Below are 21,626 nucleotides of genomic sequence, written 5' to 3'. Positions count from 1 at the left end.
CATGTTCTTGCCCACTCACTTCGCCTGTCTATATCCCTTGAAGTCTCATCCTCCTCACAACTTACATTCCCACCTAGCTTTATATCATCAGCAAACTTGGATACATTGCACTCGATCCCCTCATCTAAGTCATTAATAATAGATTGTAAATAGCTGAGGCCCAAGCACTGATCCCTGTGGTACCCCACTAGTTACAGCCTGCCAACCCGAAAATGATCCGTTTATTTCTACGCTCTGTTTTCTGTCCATTAACCAATCCTCAATCCATGCCAGTATATTACCCTCAATTCCATGAGCCCTAATTTTGTTCAATAACCTCTTGTGTGGCACCAAATCGAATGCGTTCTGAAAATCCAAATACACCACTTCCACTGGTTCCCCCTTATCTATTTTGCTAGTTACAACCTCAAAAAACTAACAGATTTGTCAAACATGGTATCCCGTTCATAAATCTGTGTTGACTCTGCCCAATCCTATTATTATTTTCTAAGTGCCCTGTTACCATGTCCTTAATAATAGTTTCTAGCATTTTCCCTACTACTGATCTGTAGTTCCCCATTTTCTCTCTCCTTCCTTTCTTAAATAGCGGGGTTACATTAGTTACCTTCCAATCTGCGAGAACCTCAGCTATTTACAACCAATGAAGCACTTTTTGAAGTGTGTTCACTGTTGTAATGTAGGGAAATGCTGCAGCCAATTTCCACACAGCATGGCCCCAAAAATAGCAAAGAGATAAATGAGCACTTAATGGGCTGGATTTTAGGCTTTGCTCATTTTGGGGCGATAATGGCAGCGGGGTGGTAAAGTTTACACCCGGGAATAGTTTGTATCTCAGTCAGCAAAATTGGGCACCTGGGCCTCGAGTGTGGGGTGAAGCGGTAAGGGAGGCGTTGCAAAGTTCTCTTAGGGCGCTAAGCCGGATGAGCATGTGTAAATCCCCAGCTAAAGAGCCAGCCTGGATGCGCTATAAAGGAGATCTGGGGAGAAACCCCCGCCCCCCCCCCCCCCCCCCGGGGAAAAAAACCCACCAAAAACATTCCCAATACATAGCCTATGCCGCCTCAACATAAAAAATAAAGGAAAAAGCAATCACACTTACCTGAGGTCGACATTACTCACCTCACTGCAGCCACTACAGCTTCACCCACAGGCATTCCCACCAGGGCGTGCTGTGGGGCGCCACGGGTCGGGCGGGAGTCAAAATCGAGCTGGTGTTGCAACCAGGGGTGTTGCACACTGGCTTGCCTCTTCCAGGCGGTAATGATCCGTGCCCCACCGAATGCCAGCCCCGAAAACCCCGGCGGGGCGCTGGAAGCTGGTGCCCCGCCCAGAAGAGCTCACCATCGGCATTGCCGCCCCTCCTGAGCAAAAACAGAGGCGGGCAGCAGCAGAAGATCCAGCCCAATCTGTTTTAACTTTGTTGGTTGAGGGATAAATATTGGCCAGGTCACCAGGAGTACCCTCCTGCTCTTCTTCAAATTGTGAAACGGGATCTTTTATGTCCATCTGAGAGAGCAGATGTTTAACGTACCATCTGAAAGAACTGAGTTACCTGTACCTCTGTCACATAACTGCCAGTGACCAGGTATAGAATAGCAGTAGTAATGACCAGGTATAGAATAGAGGTAATAGAAGGCTGCAAAGAGGTCACCTGTCCAATTTATTAATTGGGAAATGCCATGTTTTGGGTGGGAAGAGGAAGCATCAAGAGAGGAAAAAATCTACAAAGCATTGGACCTTTGCAAGCTTTCTATGTGTTACCAATTGTCATATCCGAGAGCTATGAGGATGTGAAATTCAATTTCAGTGTTAATGGTTGAGGTAGAAACTATATCAACATTCAAAATAAAGGGGATGAAGGGATATGGGAACAGGGTGGGTAAATCTGATTAGAACTATTTGCTCACTTGGAGTGTAAACAATGCAACGGACTAATTGGATTCAATGGCCTGTACCGTGTTGTAATTTCTATGTATGTTTTTCCTGTACTATGTAATGAAAGTTGTAGGGGTTTTTCAACTGTAAAAATTGGAAAATTCAATTGATTTCAGAACTCGAATCGCTGCATTATAAAGACCTGCTGACAAAGTTTCATTTATTCTTATGATTGAAATATAGTATTTAAAATAAAAAAGAATAGCTAACATATCCTAGAGCTGCTTTGTACTTAATCTGGCATGAAATACAAGAGGCTGGAATCTCCAAGGGAGTTGTGTTTTTTTTCCTGGGGGCGGTTAATTTATGGAATAAATTACAACTAATGCTGCAAAGCCTGGATTTGGCGAAATTAATTAAAAAAGTGTTAGACAGGTTTTTATTGAAGAAGAAATTGAAGTGTATAATCTTTGTATAGCCAAAGGTTATAATTATTCAGTGTTCCCATTTCCCAGCAGGTTTGTCCCAGTTTTAATTTTTTCAATTATTGGAAACTAATCTGCTGCACTTGCCTTGGGCTGTAAATCCTAACTCTGCAGGTTAGTGTGCTTAATTCACCTCACTTGTGCTGGCTACACATCATTCCTTTCTTTAAATGCCATGTGCAATTACGGTGCACATGTCCTATTGTCTGTACGAGCAAGCACAGTCATGGTGGTGCTGCAAGATTTGTTGAAAGCCAAAGGATGCTGCATTATAGGGCGCAAGTTCTATTTACTATTGGTTCCTCATCAGAGATAACGTTAAGGAAGCACAGTCATACTGATAGGTTAGTGGATTAATGGATGTCGTGAAATCATAACACACAGTGGATTCTGGGACATTGTTGGGTCCTCGTGTTGAACTGAAGCTAACACAAGATTAATTCACCACCAGAGTACAGCTTTGTGACATTATCAGTCCTGTTGGTACTGTTGAGAGTGGCGCTTTACTAACAGATAATTGATATAAAATTGCATGGGAAGAATAGGAATAACTGCAACACTGATTTAGAGAGATCCAAATTGCAAAAGGAATGAACTGAGTGGACAAATAATATTTCCCTCATTCATTTTATTATTTATTCTTGTAATCAAAATGAACTAAATGCACTTGGCTGGGTAGATTGAACATTAAAAAGTGTGTGCTTAATAATTGTCCAATTTTAATTGAAAAGTGCAGAGTCTTACCCTAAATCCTGTTTCTTGTGAGTGATGTCTTCATAAATTATATTTATTTTTGGCTAAAGCTGTACTCCAAAGCTTTCTGTGTTTTGCACACTAATCTGTCAATGACATTCTACAGTGTGCTCCAGCAAGATGTGACTCTTTCTGCGTACTCTAGTTTGGAAGCTATGGACACCCTAACAAGTTCAAAATAATTTTGTCATCAGACATAAGAACATAAGAAATAGGAACAGGAGTAGGCCATTTGGCCCCTCGAGCCATTTAATAAGATCATGGCTGATCTGATCATGGACTCAGCTCCATTTCCCTGCCTGCTCCCCATAATCCTTTATTCCCTTATCGCTCAAAAATCTGTCCATCTCCGCCTTAAATATATTCAATGACCCAGCCTCCACAGCTCTCTGGGGCAGAGAATTCCACAGATTTACAACTCTAAAAGGTGTTTACTTTTTTTGTGTATGTTAACCTAGAGAAATCTTTTTGCAATGTAACCAAATACTACTGCTTTCATTTTATAAAGAAGGAAAAGAAGGTGGGGATGACTTTCAGTGAGGTTTGTGCTTTCCATTAGCGCATACAGAAAGAAAGCAAAAAAATGCCATCATAGAAACCAAATAATGTTCTGCCTTTTTTTAATGTTTCTCCCATGTTTAAGAATGAAATAGCTCCATTAAATCACTAGTTGGCTACCAGGAAGCATTCCACGGTGGCCTGGGAAAACCTTTCTACTGATTTTTGATTCTCATTATTTCTTCAGCCGGTAGGGAAACCACTGCTTTCCGAAAAAGCTGTCAATCAAAGTCACTGCTCCCCAGTTTGGGGGGGGAGGGGGCTATACTTCAAAGTATGACCAAGCTACTTCCACAAGTCTGATAACATCTTAAAACAGGAAGGTGTTGCAATGGTACTCACATGGGCCAATGGAGCCCTCTATGACAATTGCACAAGAGGTTTGGGGTTGTAAATAACAGCCCTCCCATCCAATTAACCAGTTAACACTTTTTGAACCATTATTGTGTGCGAAAACAAATGTCCTCCTTTCCCACACAACTACCTGAACTGAAATGCTAGCTTCTACCAATGAGGATACTTTGTAAGGCTTTGGATGTTAACCCCTTAGATGCTGATTTTAAAAGTACAGATATAGAGGCCTAGAAATTCGACTACACTAAAAACCTGCCCGTGTCACCACAGGCTAATGTTAAAGGCCGCCGAAAATGGTGGCGCTGGCAGGACTGGTAAATTGGCGTTGGGAACTAATTAACATTAGCCCAACACAAAACTCACTGTGCAACACTGTCCCGATGGCGTTTGTCCTGGCAAGAGGCCACAATGTAACGTGGCAGTAGCATCATTGCAGCAAGAACAGCCTTCTCTGAAAGCAAGGCTGTCATTTCAGAAAGCCATTTGGTCTCTTAAAGGGCAACTGCCTTCTGAAATGAAAAAAATAAAAATCATGAAAAAATAGGCAGTTTTTAGCTCTTACAGCTTAACTGCCTTCTGAAAAAGAAACATTTAAATTAAAAAGAATTCCCAAATGGGAGTCTTCTGCTATTAAAGCTGAATTCCCTTCCGCACTTTAAAAAAAAAAAATAGGAAAAGTGCTACAGCACTAATACAAATGGGTCAGCTAGCCAGGGAAGGGGCATCCAGGGTCTCACACCCAGCACTCCAACTTTGTGCAGAGGGGCAACACTGTAAGAGAGGTCCTCAACCCACAGGGGTCCAAAGAAACTTCATGACTTCAGACCAGTGGGCAAGATCAGTGAATGCATCTTCAAAAGCCGTCTCCTACCAACTGGACCACTAGCCTCGCATACTGCTCATTGCATGACCATCCCTTCCCCATTCCTCACCTACCAAAAATTTGTCCCCAACATGAGGCACACCTCCCATTCCTAGCTTCACTTCACCACCTTGGAGGAGACGATGCTGGACATTCTTAGCAAGGGCATGGCTGAGCCCTTGGTCAGCAGCAGGGATGAAAGGATACAAGATGCGGGTATCCTCATACGTTATCTTCCTTCTCGCATGCACCTTTTGCTTTCCTGTCCTCCGTTCATCACAATACCACTCTTGTGCCTTCCTCATTTCACACACCCAAGAAATGCAGCCTGCCCAGCCAGAGGTTGACCAAGAAGAGGGAGAGGAGAGCGAAGAAGAAAAAACATCATCACTCGATTTCATGCTCCCAGCCACCGGTTCCTCAAAATCGGCCTGCAAGGCCATTTGCAGAAAGTCAGCAGCCTTTCACCAGCATGCTGCAGCCACCAGGGTAGCATTGTGTGACATCAATAGGATAGGCAAAAGCACACACAAGATAGTCACTAATGTTGATGAGTTGATTTCTTGATGTTATATTGGATGGATAGATGTATAAAGTAGGATTGGAAAGCTTGCTTGGTGGTGGCTTTTATTTCAGCTGTGATGGTCAGTAACAGAGGGAAACTAAGGTGTGGGACAAATGTTGAAAGGGGAATTGATGTTGTGCTCACTGGTACCACGGCCAGATGATTCCATCCTGGATATCCTGGCAAGAAAGGGGCTGTCTGGGCTGTTTCCTCCTCTTCTGCATCGTCGTCTTCTGTGCGTTCCTCTTCCTTCTGCGAGCTGATGCTGTATATTAGAAATATTCTGGAAATACTCAACAGGTCAGGCAGCATCTTGAACTGAGACGATTCTCTCTCCATGGATGCTGCCTGACCTGCTGAGTATTTCCAACAATTTTGATCTTTGCAGAGGCCTTCCTTTACCATCCAAAGCCTTGCAAGCGTCCAGCAGCACTCCCTGTACACTTAAAAAATGTTTTTAACATGTATTCCACCGAGCCACTACTTAAATAAAATAAATCCAGTTCAAAAGCTTAAATGCAAACTGACCTGAAAGATGTTGTATCCCCTTTAAGAAGTGCTAACAGGGTCTATGTTAGTCTGCCTAACATTTGCTTTTCAGAGCGAGCCTAGGACCTAGTGTTGAACTTGACTGCTGTCATACTCTCTTATTTACATCTCTAGGGTTAGCGCTGCTATCGGCAGCACTAAGGCCCTCACCAAAATGATGGCCGCCGAGTCCCGTGCCAGAGAAGGGTGCTCGAAGGGTGGGCGCCATTTTTGACCAGAATAGCGGCGCAAATGGGTGGCGGTAGGTGGCCCGATTTCTGGGCCATTGTGTTACAATATGTACTTTTTTTTTTTAAAGTTGAGGTGCCAAGGTGAAAGGCCAAGGCAGGTTTCCAAGAGGGAGAGGGCATCTATTCTAAAAGCCAGATTCAGGTTAGCCAGAGAGAGTAATGCTAGTGCACGTTTAACGTAACTGGCCTCCTGGTTTACAATTCATGGTTAGAAAAAGAGCAAGCTGCATCTTTGTTGTTTTTATATATCAAACAGTGTTCGGAAATGCATCACATAGCATTAAAATGTGTACTGTTTGTTCTTCTATCATATTTAAATAAAACCACTTATTGGTTGAAACCCTGTGTCTCAAATTGGTGTGAATGTTTATCCAGTGCAACATCTGTAGAGAAAGGAGAATTCACGTGGTGGCATGTGATGCATTCCAGTAGCCTGTGTATGTAAATAAGGATTTCTGTTATGATTCCTGGCTTACACTATTACGAATCTTCAATATTGGACACAAAAAGGTGCATTCTGGATCATACGGGATGGAAGGTCCAGCTGCAGGAGTGATCGGTCATGCTGAACCTAAGAAAACATGTTGCATATCTTGTCTCTTCGTGCAGTAGAACGTTGCATTTAAGGTATTGTACGAGAAAATCAATTTAGAAGGGCCACTTTCTCAAAATACATCTAACTATATTTTTTTTAACTTTTTCTACAGCTGAGTTCAAAGGAACCATTCTTCTCCCATCCTCAATGTGTCTGTTAACAGCCTTAGGTGAAGCTTCTGCACTGATTCCATTGAAGCATCTGATGGATCACAGTCTACCAGCTAAATTCATTGCTGGTCAGAAAACAAATTTACCTGATAAACTTCAATCAGTTCTGAACACATTGGCTCCATTGCTGCTCTGCAAGGCTAGACCTGTGCAAATTACAGCCTACCGTATATTACACAAGTAAGAAAATTAACAGATGTAACAATAAAATATAGGAATTATGAGTTAGATTTTCATCATTATCACCTGTAATATGTTGAGGTAGGTCGCATACTCTGTAAAGAGCCTGCCTGAGTTTCTTCAATGGAATGAAAATCAGGTGGGTTCTATAAAGAGTGTGCGATCTGCCCCGCCAGATTACTGCCCAAGTGATGAAGGTGATGATCTACCTATATATATTTTTCTATCAGTATTTAATCTAAGCACTAAATGCAAAGAAGGTGTTTGCTGCAGTGCTGCAACAGTATACGTGCTGGCACAAATAATGAATCTGTCCTAATTGAGGTTTCAATTTGCTAACTAAATTGGAGTTACATGTTTATAAGTATAAAAGGGCATTTCTTTAAGCTTTTGCCAATGCAGTCCCCAATTTGAGATGGTTTTCTCCTTTGACACTATTCCTCGAGCAAGCAATCTGTTCCGAGACTACTTCTACTAGGACATGCACAAAAGTGATGCATATTGTCTCTCTTTTTGATTGTTCCCTCACACTGGGAAACAGTCGTCTGCCACTCCGTATCTACCCAGACAGTCCAGCTAAGATTGGAAACTCTGCTTGTGTGAATTGTGACATGTTCCACAGGTTTGCTCTCTGCAATTTTTTTTTTTGTCAAGGATCAAGAAGTTACTAAGTAATGCTGTGCTGATATCTGGTGCTGTTGAATAACTTCATTTCTTCCATGCGATCCTACATTGCAATTGAGTATATGCAATATATTTTATACTGTAATATACTTTAATATGTCCAGAATTTGATAGTCACATTCAGTTCTCATTGAAGTTATGGGTGCCAACTAAAAATAAATAATTACAGGAGTGTTGGTAATGCAGCATTGTTAACTCCCTCTCGGTGTAACTACCGAACTATTAGAAGTTTACACTCTCCACACCACTGGCAGATAGGCAGTGGTAGTGCAGCCATGTACAAGTGCACAGTAAAATCAGTGACATGAATATAACATTTAATGGCTCTGAAAAACCAGAGCTCTACAGTATTTACACTTTTTCCATTTCTTTGTATAAAGTTATTGACAGTCCTGTAGTTCAACAAGGCACAACCAGTTAAGTATGAAGCATTGTTTTTTTTTTACCGTCAGTGCCAGTTTTGCAATTATCTCAGTATCAGCTTTGAAACTAGAAGAATAATCCAGGCAGTTCCAAGTGGCAGGCTGTTTTTAATATCATTATTTATAGTCATTTGGATGCAATGATAAACTGAGGCCCTGTCTGCCCCCTCAAGTGGATGTAAAAGATCCTATGGCACTCTGAGAAGACAAACTTACTGAGTCTATTATAGTAGAGTAAAATATCTGCCTGTCCTGGTACATCCTCGTTTTTTCCAAATTACTACAGATAATTAAATTAAAAGCAGTTTGCATTTCAAGTAATTCTGAAAAACCCTATTGTTTCAAAGCTGAAGCTTGGGTGCAACATTGACCCAGTTATAAGTTAAAATAAATATGGGCTTTTTGGGTTGAAGCAAAGAATTCACTGTCCATCCTTCGTGTAACTGATTGATACAAGTTATGGCTGAGGCTACATTGTCTCACCAACCAAAGTGATTTTTCCCTTCCCTTCCCTTTCCTTTGCCTAGAACACCCTCTGTCAGTAGCACTGCAATTAGGTATTCATTCTGGGACATCTCTTGAGAGGGGTATAGTTGTGTCCTACCACTCAATGTATTGATAACCCACCAATGTATGATGCCGCTACGATATAAGCAACAATTCATTTTAAAGAGGAACTGTATGATTTTACATTTTAAATAAAGGAAATAAGAACCTGTTAAATTTGGGTGTATAAAAATATTTGCAATGTTTGGCTTTGTATATTTATGTTAAGCAGGGCAAACCAACCAATATTAACTACCAAACAGAAGATTATTCGTTCTCTCTGCACTGCAAGTAGGATGATTTTTTAAGTAATACAAAATCCCTGAGGATAAAGTAAGAAACATTGTGATCAATTTGCTTCTGATTTGTGACCATCAGATTAATGTCAGAGCTGCCTGCCTTTGATAGTGAACATCTGAAATCTTATGACGACAATGGGAATGACGAAGAACATGCTTTGTAAGTAATGGCCTAATTCTTTCCCCGATGAATTCTTTACAGAGCTAACTTTGACCTCTTGAATATCTTTCATTATTCTACGTTCTATCAGTAGATGAAGGAAAAGCTTAGACTCTGGTTACAACTGAGTATTAAATAGTTCCATCTTATCTTAGCCTACCTTAGAAACATAGAAAAGAGGTGCGGGGTTAGGCCATTTGGCCCTTCGACTGCACCACCATTCAATGAGTTCATGGCTGAACATGCAACTTCAGTACCCCATTCCTGCTTTCTCGCCATACCCCTTGATCCCCCTAGTAATAAGGACTACTTTGGATTACTGTAAATCCTGGTCATGGACACAACTGCTGTTTGGGATTGTTTCTGTACTCTAAGGATAAAGGATGTACCATTGTGACAGTTTTGCTAAGATAGTGGTTATGTTGATCTTTTTTATCTGTTATTTTAAGAGTTTCTTTTTTGCTCTTCAGATCACCACCTGCAGCACTTATGTCAGTAATTAGTGCTCAGGAGGAAGATTTGGAGAATATTTTCAGTAACATTCCAGTCGGAGAGTACACAGATATTGAGCCACTAAGTGAAGCTTACTATTGCATTCTGGGATACCTGCTTGCATGGAAGCTGCTCCTCGTATTTTTCAAAGCATCACCATCTGAGGTACATATGTGTGGATTGGAGTGCCTTTTAGTGCAAGATGTGTTTATCATGTTTTGTAAATGCCCAAGACCGCTCAAAGTGGAGGAAAAGCATCCGGGAAGGCACCAAACACCTCGAGTCTCTTCACCAGGAGCAAGCGGAAGCCAAGCGCAAACAGCGGAAGGAGCATACGACAACCCAAGCACCCCATCCACCCACCCCTTCAACCACCGTCTGTCCCACCTGTGACGGAGACTGTAGGTCCTGCATTGGATTCATCAGTCAACTGAGAAGTAATTTTAGTGTGGAAGCAAGTCATCCTCAACTCCGAGGGACTGCCTAACAAGAGAGAATTATTGTCTATAATTACAAATCACACACATAGCTTCTGGTAACTGAAAATTGGAACTGCACAAATATTTTTTAAAGTAAGAACAAAAAAAAACTGGAAACACACATCAGGTCAGTCAGTATCTGTAGAGAGAACAGTCAGCGTTTCAGGCTCATGCCTGGAAGGATATGTGGCCAAATTATGAGTGTTTCTTCATAGTTGCTGACTGAACTATTGTGTGTTTCCAGCTTTTTTTATTTTTATTTCATGAGAACATAAGAAATTGAAGCAGGAGTAGGCCCTTCGGGTCTGCTCCTCCACCATTCAATAAGATTATGTCTGATCTTCTACCTCAACTCCACCTTCTCCCATAATCCCCATATACCTTGGCTTCCTTAGTATCCCAAAATCTATCGATCTCTGGCTTGAATATATTCAACTTCTGAGCATCCACAGCTCTCTGGGGTAGAGAGTTCCAAAGATTTACAATCCTTTGAGTGAAGAAATTTATCTTCTTCTCAGTCCTAATTATTCGACCCCTTATTCTGAGAATGTGACCCATAGTTCGAGACTCCCCAGCCAGGGGAAACATCATCTCAGCATCTATCCTGTCATGCCCTTAAGAATTGTATATGTTTCAATTAGATTACTTCTCATTCTTCTAAACTCTTAACAAACATTTGCAGCATTTGCAGGTTTTTTTGCTTTTTATAATTTATAAAAGATTTATAGCCAGGGTTATGGGGAGCGGGCAGGAAACATAAGAACATAAGAAATCGGAACAGGAGTAGGCCATACGGCCTCGAGCCTGCTCTGCCATTCAATAAGATCATGGCTGATCTGATCATGGACTCGGCTCCACTCCCCCGCCCGCTCCCCATAACCCCTTATTGTTTAAGAAACTGTCTATTTCTTAAATTTATTCAATGTCCCAGCTTCCACAGCTCTCTGAGACAGTGAACTCCACAGATTTACAACCCTCTGAGAGAAGAAATTTCTCCTCATTTCTGTTTTAAATGGGCGGCCCCTTAATCTAAGATCATGCCCTCTAGTTCTAGTCTCCCCCATCAGTGGAAACATCCTCTCTGCATCCACCTTGTCACGCCCCCTCATAATCTTATACGTTTCAATAAGATCACCTCTCATTCTTCTGAATTGCAATGAGTAGAGGCCCAACCTACTCAACCTTTCCTCATAAGTCAACCTCCTCATCTCCAGAATCAACCTAGCGAACCTTCTCTGAACTGCCTCCAAAACAAGTATATCCTTTCGTAAATATGGAAACCAAAACTGCAAGCAGTATTCCAGGTGTGGCTTCACCAATACCTTATATAACTGTAGCAAGACTTCCCTGCTTTTATACTCCATCCCCTTTGCAATAAAGGCCAAGATACCATTGGCCTTCCTGATCACCTTCCAACATTATACTCGGCATTTCTTTCCTCACAATTTCCAACATTATACTCCATCTGCCAAATTTTTGCCCACTCACTTAGCCTGTCTGTGTCCTTTTGCAGATTTTTTGTGTCCTCCTCCCACCTTTGTATCGTCAGCAAACTTGGCTACGTTACACTCAGTCCCTTCTTCCAAGTCGTTAATATAGATTGTAAATAGTTGGGGTCCCAGCACTGATCCCTGTGGCACCCCACTAGTTACTGGTTGCCAACCAGAGAATGAACCATTTATCCCGATTCTCTGGTCTCTGTTAGTTAGCCAATCCTCTATCCGTGCTAATATATTACCCCCAACCCCATGAACTTTTATCTTGTGCGGTAACCTTTTATGTGGTCAAGTGGAGTTGAGGCCAAGATCAGATCAGCTTATTGATTATTGAATGGTGTAGCAGGCTCGCGGCGCCAAATGGCCTACTCCTGCTCCGATTTCTTATGTTCTTATGTATGCTCAAAAGGAACTGGTCTGGAAAGAAAAATCCTACCACACTTTGACCACCATTGAAGTTTATACAGGTGTTAGCCTGGGGATATACTGATGTTGCTAGTGAAAATAAAATACGAGTATAACATTGAAAATGTTACAAAACAGAAACAGTGGAACATGAAGTATATTAAGGTGTCAGCGGTAGCATTCTTGTCTCTCTGAGTTAGAAGGTTGTGGGTTCAAGTCCCGCTCTAGAAATTTAAACACATAATCAGTACCGAGAGAACACGGCACTGTCAGACGTGCTATCTTTTGGATAAGGCATTAAATCAATGCCCCGTCCACCCTCTCGGGTGTACACAAAAGATCCCATAGCACTATTTGAAGACGAGGAGAGGAGTTCTCCCAGTGTCCTGGTCAATATTTAACCCTCACTAATCAAACTGATTATCTCATTGCTCTTTGTGGAACCTTGCTGTATACAACTTGGCTGCTGCATTTCCTACATTACAATAGTGACTGCACTTCAAAAGTGTAAAGAGCTTTTGGTATGTTCTGAGGTTGTGAAAGGCACTATATAAGGCAAATTTTTTCTTTCTTTACTGTGTAAGAAAAATGTATTAATTCTGCTCATAACATAGCACTAACTGATTTTAATGGGAGTCGAATTGTTTTCCTAATCTTTAGCTTGAGTCTTGCCATTTCTGTGTGCTGTTCTGTGATCGCACACTTAAATAACTTAAAACTATTTTTACTACACTGAAAAAATGCTCATTTCCAAGTCACACTTTGAATTTTAAGTCTAAAGATTATCTCCAATAAATCAGTCTTTTGACTTTCCTCTCTGAAAAGTGCCCTTCACTGTAACATGTCTGATCATGTTTTGTAAGTAGTATAATATTTATGAATCACTGATAAGTATCTCTAAAATGACAGAACTGTTCATAATCATTTTATAATTCTAGGTTAAGTAGTATAATCCAGTAAAAATAAATAAACGATGTACTACAATAGGAAACTACTTACAAAATGGAAAATTTTACAGACGTGAAATGATTGGAACTGCATTACCAACTTTATACAGCAAGATAATGGAAAGAAAATAGCCGCAGCTGTTCTCAAGATTTGCATTGGATTACCATTGTCCTTGTTTTTCCTGTTTTCTAGTTGCGGGCTATATATGCAACATTTCTTCGTAAGACTAAATGCTTACACAAATTACTGCAACACCTCTTCAGACTGATGCCAGAAAATCCAACTATTCCTGGGCAGATTGCTGATTCTGCCAATAAAGGACTACGGACGTTATTCAGTGAGAAACATGCTATCCTCCTTCAAGGTACATAAAAAAATAAAATAAATTTATTCTAAAGTCACTTAAATCAGCAACTGCTGTGACTCAAAGACTCACTGACATTATATTATGAATTTCCCAGGTAACTTTTAACTAATCTTTACAATTGTTAAACCAAAAGCTTAGTTGATCAGTTTTACAAAGCTACGGAGCAGCTATTGAAAAAAATCTATATTTATATAACATATACATTATTGTCATTTTCCAGGTGAAATGAGATGCATTATTTTTTATAAAAATTGTACTTTCTTGCTAATTGTCAAGACCACACTTTTTATCTAATACAAAAGCAAAATACTGCGGATGCCGGAAATCTGAAATCAATACAGAAAATGCAGGATATATTCAGCAAGTCCAGCATCATCTATGGAGAGAGAAATAGGGTCATCAACCTTAAACGTTAACTCAGTTTCTCTCTCCACAGATGCTGCCTGACCTAATAAGTATTTCCAGCATTTTTTGTTTTTAATCACACATTTTTAACTGCCTGACTCTTCCTTCCCCCCTGTCCGACCCATAACCTGTCATGTTGTATAAAGTCACACAGTTGCAGTTGCTGGTATCAATAGAACGTGTGAAATGGAAAATATGAACGTCAGTGGTAAAACTGACCTGTAAGTAAATACGGGGAGCGAGATATTTAGTTAATTTGGGCAATTGACACCATCTCTGGGCTCTGGTGAACTGCTCTTCCTTTGCCCTTAGTTTATCATCAAAGTTTTTTTCATTTTCTAACAAACATCATCATCTATCATCATAGGCAGTCCCTCGGAATTGAGGAAGACTTGTTTCCACTTTTAACATGAGTTCTTAGGTGGCTGTACAATATGAGAACCACAGACTCTGTCACAGGTGGGACAGATAGTCGTTGAGGGAAGAGTTGGGTGGGACTGGTTTGCCGCACGCTTTTTCCGCTGCCTGCGCTTGATTTCTGCATGCTCTCGGCGATGAGACTCAAGGAGCTCAGCACCCTCCCGGATGCACTTCTTCCACTTAGGGCAGTCTTTGGCCAGGGACTCCCAGGTGTCAGTGGGGATGTTGCACTTTATCAGGGAGGCTTTGAAGGTGTCCTTGTAACATTTCCGCTGCCCACCTTTGGCTCGTTTGCCGTGAAGGAGTTCCGAGTAGAACGCTTACTTTGGGAGTATCGTGTCTGGCATGCAAACTATGTGGCCTGCCCAGCGGAGCTGATCAAGTGTGGTCAGTGAATCAATGTTGGGGATGTTAGCCAGGTCGAGGACGCTAACGTTGGTGCGTCTGTCCTCCCAGGGGATTTGTAGGATCTTGCGGAGACATCGTTGGTGGTATTTCTCCTTCGACTTGAGGTGTCTACTGTACATGGTCCATGTTTCTGAGCCATACAGGAGGGCGCATATTACTACAGCCCTGTAGACCAACAATTCTCTATCACCACCTGCCCTGACTCAAAGATTGAACATTCAGCTGACTAGATCCAAAGCTCTGGAATTCCCTCTCTAAATCTCCCCGCCTCCTTTAAATCACTCATTAAAACCTACCTTTTTGACCAACTTCTTGGTCACCTGTCCTAATGTTTCTTGAGCTCGGTGTCAGTTTTTTAGTCTTCCCTCCTGTGAAGCGCCTTGGGACGTTTTACTACATAAAGGTGCTATATAAATGCAAGTTATTGTAACTGATCAATCTGCACAGTGAACACTGCAGTAATGTTGCTGCATCAAAATAAAAGATTTTAAACTTAATTTCAGAAATGCAATGAATTAACAAATGGTAAATGTCTATATACTTTTTATATATCAATTCTCATTGGCAATAAAATATTGAGAAATCAATTTTACTGATGTATGAATGGGACAGTGTGCTTATTAAAAAAAATGAAAACATTTTTTAATAATCTGGAATTTTGACTTTTAATTCTCAAAACAGTTTTTAATAAATATCAGATTAAGTCATGAGTATATTCTTGTTTTTTTGTTAGAGACAGAAACCTTACACACAGAGGTTCCCACATTGGCTTGTGCTGTATATTATAGTGTATTGGAAGATTTGCCAGCCACGGTTCGACTTTGGTGGAATAGTCAAGACAAGCGTGTGTCTAACACAGTGGATAAATACACCAGCAGATATGTCAGCAACGTTCTTTCTTCACAGGAAATTGCAGCTGTGCAAACCAGTACCCAAACATTCAAGAGCATGGTGGTTAGTGATAATTTTTGATGTATTCAGAATTCTGTTTTGCTGCATGAAAACTTGTGTTCACAGTGCATTTTACAAACATAGTGTACACATGCCCCTTTAAAGCTCAGAAAACAACATAATACTTACCAATGTTAAAAGGCTGTGAATCCGTGTTTCCTTTAGTAAGGTTAGTTTCAGTTAATTGTATAGGACCAACACCAGAGAAATTCCTTGAGCTTGGACTGAATTTGGAAGGATTATTCCAGCAGATGCTTAATTTTGTTTGGTTAATGTAATTTTAAATAAATTAAGACCGATAAGCTTCTAAAGTTATTAATTCCCAGAGATCTTCAAAGATGCCCCTTATAGTCTACTGACAAACTACTTGGTAGAGTCCCCACCACTTATACAACCCACAGTTATGGCGGGCAACAGTCTATGCTGGGCAATTAACAGTGACCATATCAATTTCCATAGATGTCAATTACAGAGACACCGCCTATAATGTATTAAGTATGCCAGCTATTCCTTGCAGACTCAGCTATTCAATCAGCAGTTTACATCGTGTTAAGGTGCCATTACCTTGGATAAGTAGTGTTGGGATACAGTTTGCGCTAATCAGCACTAACTGCAGTAGCAAACGTGGCTGGAAAGAGGAAAGCTATGAGCCTCAGCATGAAAACCGACTTTCTGAACAAAATGGATGAGCTGCCCAAGATGAGCCAGCGCTACCTAGCACAGCACCTCGATCTTCCAAAATCTACTGTCACCCACTTGCAGCAACAGCATGAAAGGCTGTACACTGGCATCAAAGTTCTGACCCAGAGAGAAAATGAAGCGCGAGGATGAAAGTTGATGAGGCACTTCTGCGCTGGTTTCAGAGTGTGTGTGGGAGAGATGTGCCTATCCTAGGCCAAAGAGCCAAACAGTTGGCTGAAACACTGAGCAAGCTTGATTTTAATCCCTCTGAAAAGTGGCTTCAAAGATGAAAATCGTGATATAACAGAGTTCCACCGTGCACACAGAGAAAAACTTCACATGCCACAGGTTCTGAGCAGTGGCTAGAAAATGCGTTGCCACCGCAGCTCAAAGGTTATGAACCCTGGAACATCTTCAATTGTGATGAAACTGGTGTGTGTTGGCTATGGCTCACTACCCTTCAAAAGTGAGACTTTGCTTGGCCAATTAAAGTCAAGGAAAGAATTACCGTCATGATTTGGTAGACGATCGCATCAGCTGGGATGTCAGAGAAAGAATTCTCTCAGCTGTGTCGCCTTGGTCGCCATGACTCTCCACCTGAAACTTGATACCAATGGCATAGGAGAGGACATTGGTGCAATGCGAGCCCAAAATGAAGACGAGGGAGAACAGGACCCTGATGAAAACAGCGAAGAGATTATGGACATGCGCTCAACAGTTCTGATATTGTGGTGCAGTATGGAGCAGCATTCTGATAATAGAGCCAGACTGCCACACGCTAAGGAAGGTCAACAACATTTGACACCCATACTGCCAGAGACATACGGTGCAGACTCAGATTACAGAGTTCTTAGGCATAGACATGTAGGACTGCCGTGGTGTAAAGTTCTGTACAACTTTATCCTTTGTAATGTATAACTTCTTATTTATTTTAACTACTTTGGCTCCTTAGTGGGTGTGGTTTAAATGAAGTTTGTAAAACTTATACACTCTAGTTTGTTAATTTGTGCTGTACACTTGAAGTAGCTTAGGATTTGGTGGTATTCTGAATGTGAAGCTGATGTTTGAGCAGCACTATCCCTTTTAACCATCTACCTTCTCTTCTCCATTGATATAAAACTGTATAAATATTCTAATATTTGCTGTAGCAGATAGCGAACAACTTATGATGTTATTGATTGTGTAAACTCAGATTTTTAGCATCATTTTTAATTTTTTTTAAGCCACTCACATAGCAGCAGTCAGCAGTCAGTTCTGCAAACACCATATGCCAAGAGAGCTGACCTTTTCAGCAGTGCCACATAGAAAAATATTGCATTGGCATTGTCTTTTTCACTAATAGTACTGACACAGATTTAGGGAAATTGGTTGGTAATACTGGTCATCAACCTCCATCCAACTATCCTCCTTTGATCCTACTAATGTGCTCAGAAACACATGAAAGTCACAGATCTGTGTTTCAGATTTAATGCTATTGCAATTCTAGTCACTATTGCGAGTAGTGCTTCTGCTTTGCAGGAAAACTGCAGCCTTGGTTTTTTAGATTATCGTGCACATTTATAAGATTAATTATATGATTGGAACACATGGTATATTTCCAGCTACTAATACATTTGTAACTAAGTCGGCTGTTCTGAAAGCTGTAGAAGTTTGACAGTGTACCATACAGAAGTTGCTGATATTTTTTTGTTTCCCGTTAGGTGAAAGCTCGTCCTGTGGCCCGAGAGGTACTTGCTACCTATTCTGTGGATGACATATTCATTGAGCTTGTTATACAGTTACCAACAAACTATCCTCTTGGGTCAATTACTGTAGAAAGTGGGAAACGAGTTGGTGTGGCTGTTCAACAGTGGCGCAACTGGATGTTGCAGCTAAATACATTTCTTAATCTTCAGGTACTGTATGATTGCACACAATGGGATATTTTAATCAGCTGATACATTTGTTAAACATTAACCTGCATTATGTAAGCAGTTTAACTTTACTGTAAATTGATTTCAAAGAGTTTCTTTCCCCTGTTTCACTTAATATTCTGGAATTGTTTTCTCCTGTGATCTGCACATTTCCTATCTAGGATATGTTCTCCAGCTTCTTTTAATCTATCTAAACTGGGCACTGGGAAGTCCACAAACGAGGTGCAAGTTGGCATTTCCTGAAGTTTTTTTTCCATTAAGCTGGCTGGAACAAACCTGAACTTTGGAGGACCTTAAAATATCACTCAAGTTTTTGTTTTAGGGTGTTGAGGTTCTCTCATAAACATTGGCTATTTAGGCAATGTACTGGAGTGCCCCAACAACAGGCAAAAGAAAAGGGGATATTAGGGCTTCAGTCAACCTTGCTTACACCATGACGAAAGACCACCTGGTCAATGCACTGGTCATTGGTGACCGACAAGCTACAAATCCACTGTGGGAATTAACTTAGAAAATTGAATTTTGTAATCATCTAAATAACTGCAGGAAGAAAAGCTTTGGGAAAGAACAAGAGAAAAATAAACAAAAGTGCCTTGTCTCTTAAGCAAATACTGCAAAGCCACCATGTTAGGTAGAGCAATCTGTAAGTGGTTTTAGGGAGGCTTAAAAACAAACTAAAACTACTTGCTTCTGATGTGATAGTACTACAAATATATCTGTGAGGCCTGAATCTTTAACCTAATATTTTTACCTTGCGTCAGTCATGTGATATGCTTCAGTAAATTGGATGCCAATACGTTTGCTACTGCATGACCGTAGTAAGCAGCTGCAGTTCCTGAACTACCTGTGAGCAACGTCATTGGAGACTTTGTAGTTTGTAAAAAGCATGTTACACCACAACGCCAAATCTTTTTTATACTGGAATACATCCATGAGCTTAAACATGCATGTAATTTTCTAATAAAACAAAAGCAAAATACTGCGGATGCTGGAAATCTGAAATAAAAACAGAAAATGCTGGAAACATGCATCAGAATTAATGTTTCAGGTTGATGAAAGATCATTGACCTAAAATGTTAACTCTGTTTCTCTCTCTACAGATGCTACCTGACATGCTGAATGTTTTCAACATTTTCTGTTTTTATTTCATGAAATATTCTACCTGGTTTAATTGGAGCAGTACAGACTGACTGCTAAGTGGAGGCAAAGTGAGATTGTGCAACATCAGACAATTTGCAGTTAATTAAATCATCTTGTATGCAAATGAATATCAGCCAGTGTAACAATTATTTATACTAATGGATACTTTTTGTGTTGATGCATCCATTTAAAATGGTTTAAAAACTTGAATATAAATTGAAATTCTTGTAGTTCATGGAATATTCCTAATTAACTGGTGCACTTTTTATTGCTTCATGTTGCTTTTGTATAGAACGGCAGCATCATGGAAGGCCTTGCATTGTGGAAGAGCAATGTGGATAAACGATTTGAAGGAATTGAGGAATGCATGATCTGCTTTTCAGTAATTCATGGTTCCAACTATTCACTTCCAAAGAAAGCCTGCAGAACCTGTAAAAAAAAGTTCCACTCAGCCTGCTTGGTAAGCAGTTTAAACTAGAAAAACTATTTTTAGAATTGTCAAACAACGGCAGTAATCAGATTAAATTTTGATGTCGAGGGCGTTTAGTCCCTCAAACTACGATTAAAAATTGCATATTCCATATTAGTATCAGGTGGACATCGAAAGATCTTCCATCTTTTTTTTAATACTGAGTATTCTCACTGATAACACATTTCAGAATGCTTTATATTATGTGTAATCCCATTAATGGGAAAAGTATCTGCTGTGCTTCACCTTTGTGCTATTGCAATGAATTGCCTCTCGAACACTAACAAGATTATTATTTTTCTTTTTGAGTGCAGTTATTGATGTTTGTTGTAAAGAGTTAAGATTGTAGTAAACAACTGAGTAGTCCACAATAAATATTTTTTTTATGTTAGTTCTTGGGATGCAAGGGACATTGGCAAGGCAGCATTTATTGCCCAATTTAGTTGTCCTCAGGGCATTAAGAATCAATCAGTAATGTTGGAATGGAGTCATGAGTAGACAGGAGCAGGTAGGGGTGGCAGATTCCCTTCCTTAAATTAATAAACCAATGGGTTTTGAAATTCATTTTTTTTCCCCCTGATGTACATAAACCTCACCTTCTGACTACATACAAGTGCGACAGCCGCTCACTTGAATTCTTAAAACCACAGTTTTATTTGCTTCCTAATAAGAAATTGTCACTTTGAAGCATCAGGGAGCATGGCAGAAATGCAACTGCATGCTATTTTTCCAACAGTGGCATTTTTAAGAGAGCTTTTCATTTAACTACTTTCCTTTGGAGGATTACATACTAAATTCTCTAAAAGCATTGTTGCAAGTATTTTTCCAGACTTAATTGTTCCCACCGCCACTTTATCAATTGTGACTGCTTTTTTGTCTTGGGACCAGTGAGAAGTTACATTGGTTAAGTGTTTTAACCCACGATTATGAAAGGTCGTAGTGATCATGTAACTTGTGAAAACAGAAGTGCTTAACCCAGATTACTTGTCTACTGAAAGGTATCAGTAGTAGTTAGATTTTTTTTAAACTGTCGAATGTGCTCCCAAAAATATTAACCCCTAGACTGCTGCAAACCAGGGAAATTCTATTCTCCCTGGGAGGGAAGGTCCATTCTCCCTGGGATGATGAGCCTTATAAGTTTTTTATTCACATACTGATATTATATTACAATAGTAAAGCTATTCAAATGGCATTAGTAGTTTTATGACTATGGGGCAACATTTGCGGTCCGACTCCCCCAAAAATCTGAACCTACCTGCTGGCTCCCGGTCTTGGGCATCTTCGGGCCCTGGGCCTGCAGGCTTATGCCTGCATAAGGACCCACTGATCCCAGGGACGCAGGCGGTTTGGAAACGTCCCTGGGATCACATGGGCCAAGTCAACCAATTAGAAAGGGGGATTCCTCATATGCTTATGCAGTTTCCATTTACGAACGGAATTCCCATAAGCATGAGAAATCCCCAAATAAATAAATGATTAACACAACTGAAAGAAAAATAATGTTCCCATGTTCCAAATTAATTAAAAGTCTCTTTAAGTATTTAAAATAAAAATTTTATTTTTTGAAAAATAATTTTAAACATTTTAATCTGGGCCAAAATTTACATCAAGTAATTTTAAATGTTGTATATTTTAATCATATTTAAAATTTGAATTTAACATTTATTTTAACCCGTATGTTTTTACCAGGCATTAGGGTTTTGTGAACATTTGCCGGGCAGTAGTTGGGCTGCCAGCGAAAATGTTTCGCGGCACGTATGGACGA

General features: G+C 40.3%; 1 protein-coding gene across 2 annotated transcripts in view; it reads left to right on the top strand.

Annotated features, from left to right (window-relative positions):
- The window catches only part of ltn1 (listerin E3 ubiquitin protein ligase 1), a 150,686-nt gene that overhangs the window by 124,755 nt on the left and 4,305 nt on the right, over positions 1 to 21,626 (top strand). For both annotated transcript variants that reach the window (XM_070893306.1, XM_070893305.1), the window contains exons 23-29: positions 6,939 to 7,176; positions 9,207 to 9,287; positions 9,758 to 9,944; positions 13,300 to 13,471; positions 15,441 to 15,661; positions 18,040 to 18,234; positions 19,685 to 19,852. In XM_070893306.1, the coding sequence (XP_070749407.1) occupies positions 6,939 to 7,176; positions 9,207 to 9,287; positions 9,758 to 9,944; positions 13,300 to 13,471; positions 15,441 to 15,661; positions 18,040 to 18,234; positions 19,685 to 19,852 (1,262 nt within the window). The remainder of the gene's footprint in view (positions 1 to 6,938; positions 7,177 to 9,206; positions 9,288 to 9,757; positions 9,945 to 13,299; positions 13,472 to 15,440; positions 15,662 to 18,039; positions 18,235 to 19,684; positions 19,853 to 21,626) is intronic.

The sequence above is a fragment of the Pristiophorus japonicus genome, chromosome 11 (assembly GCF_044704955.1).
Source record: "Pristiophorus japonicus isolate sPriJap1 chromosome 11, sPriJap1.hap1, whole genome shotgun sequence".
NCBI classification, from domain to species: domain Eukaryota; kingdom Metazoa; phylum Chordata; class Chondrichthyes; family Pristiophoridae; genus Pristiophorus; species Pristiophorus japonicus.
This window is presented reverse-complemented; position numbering and strand designations above follow the sequence as displayed.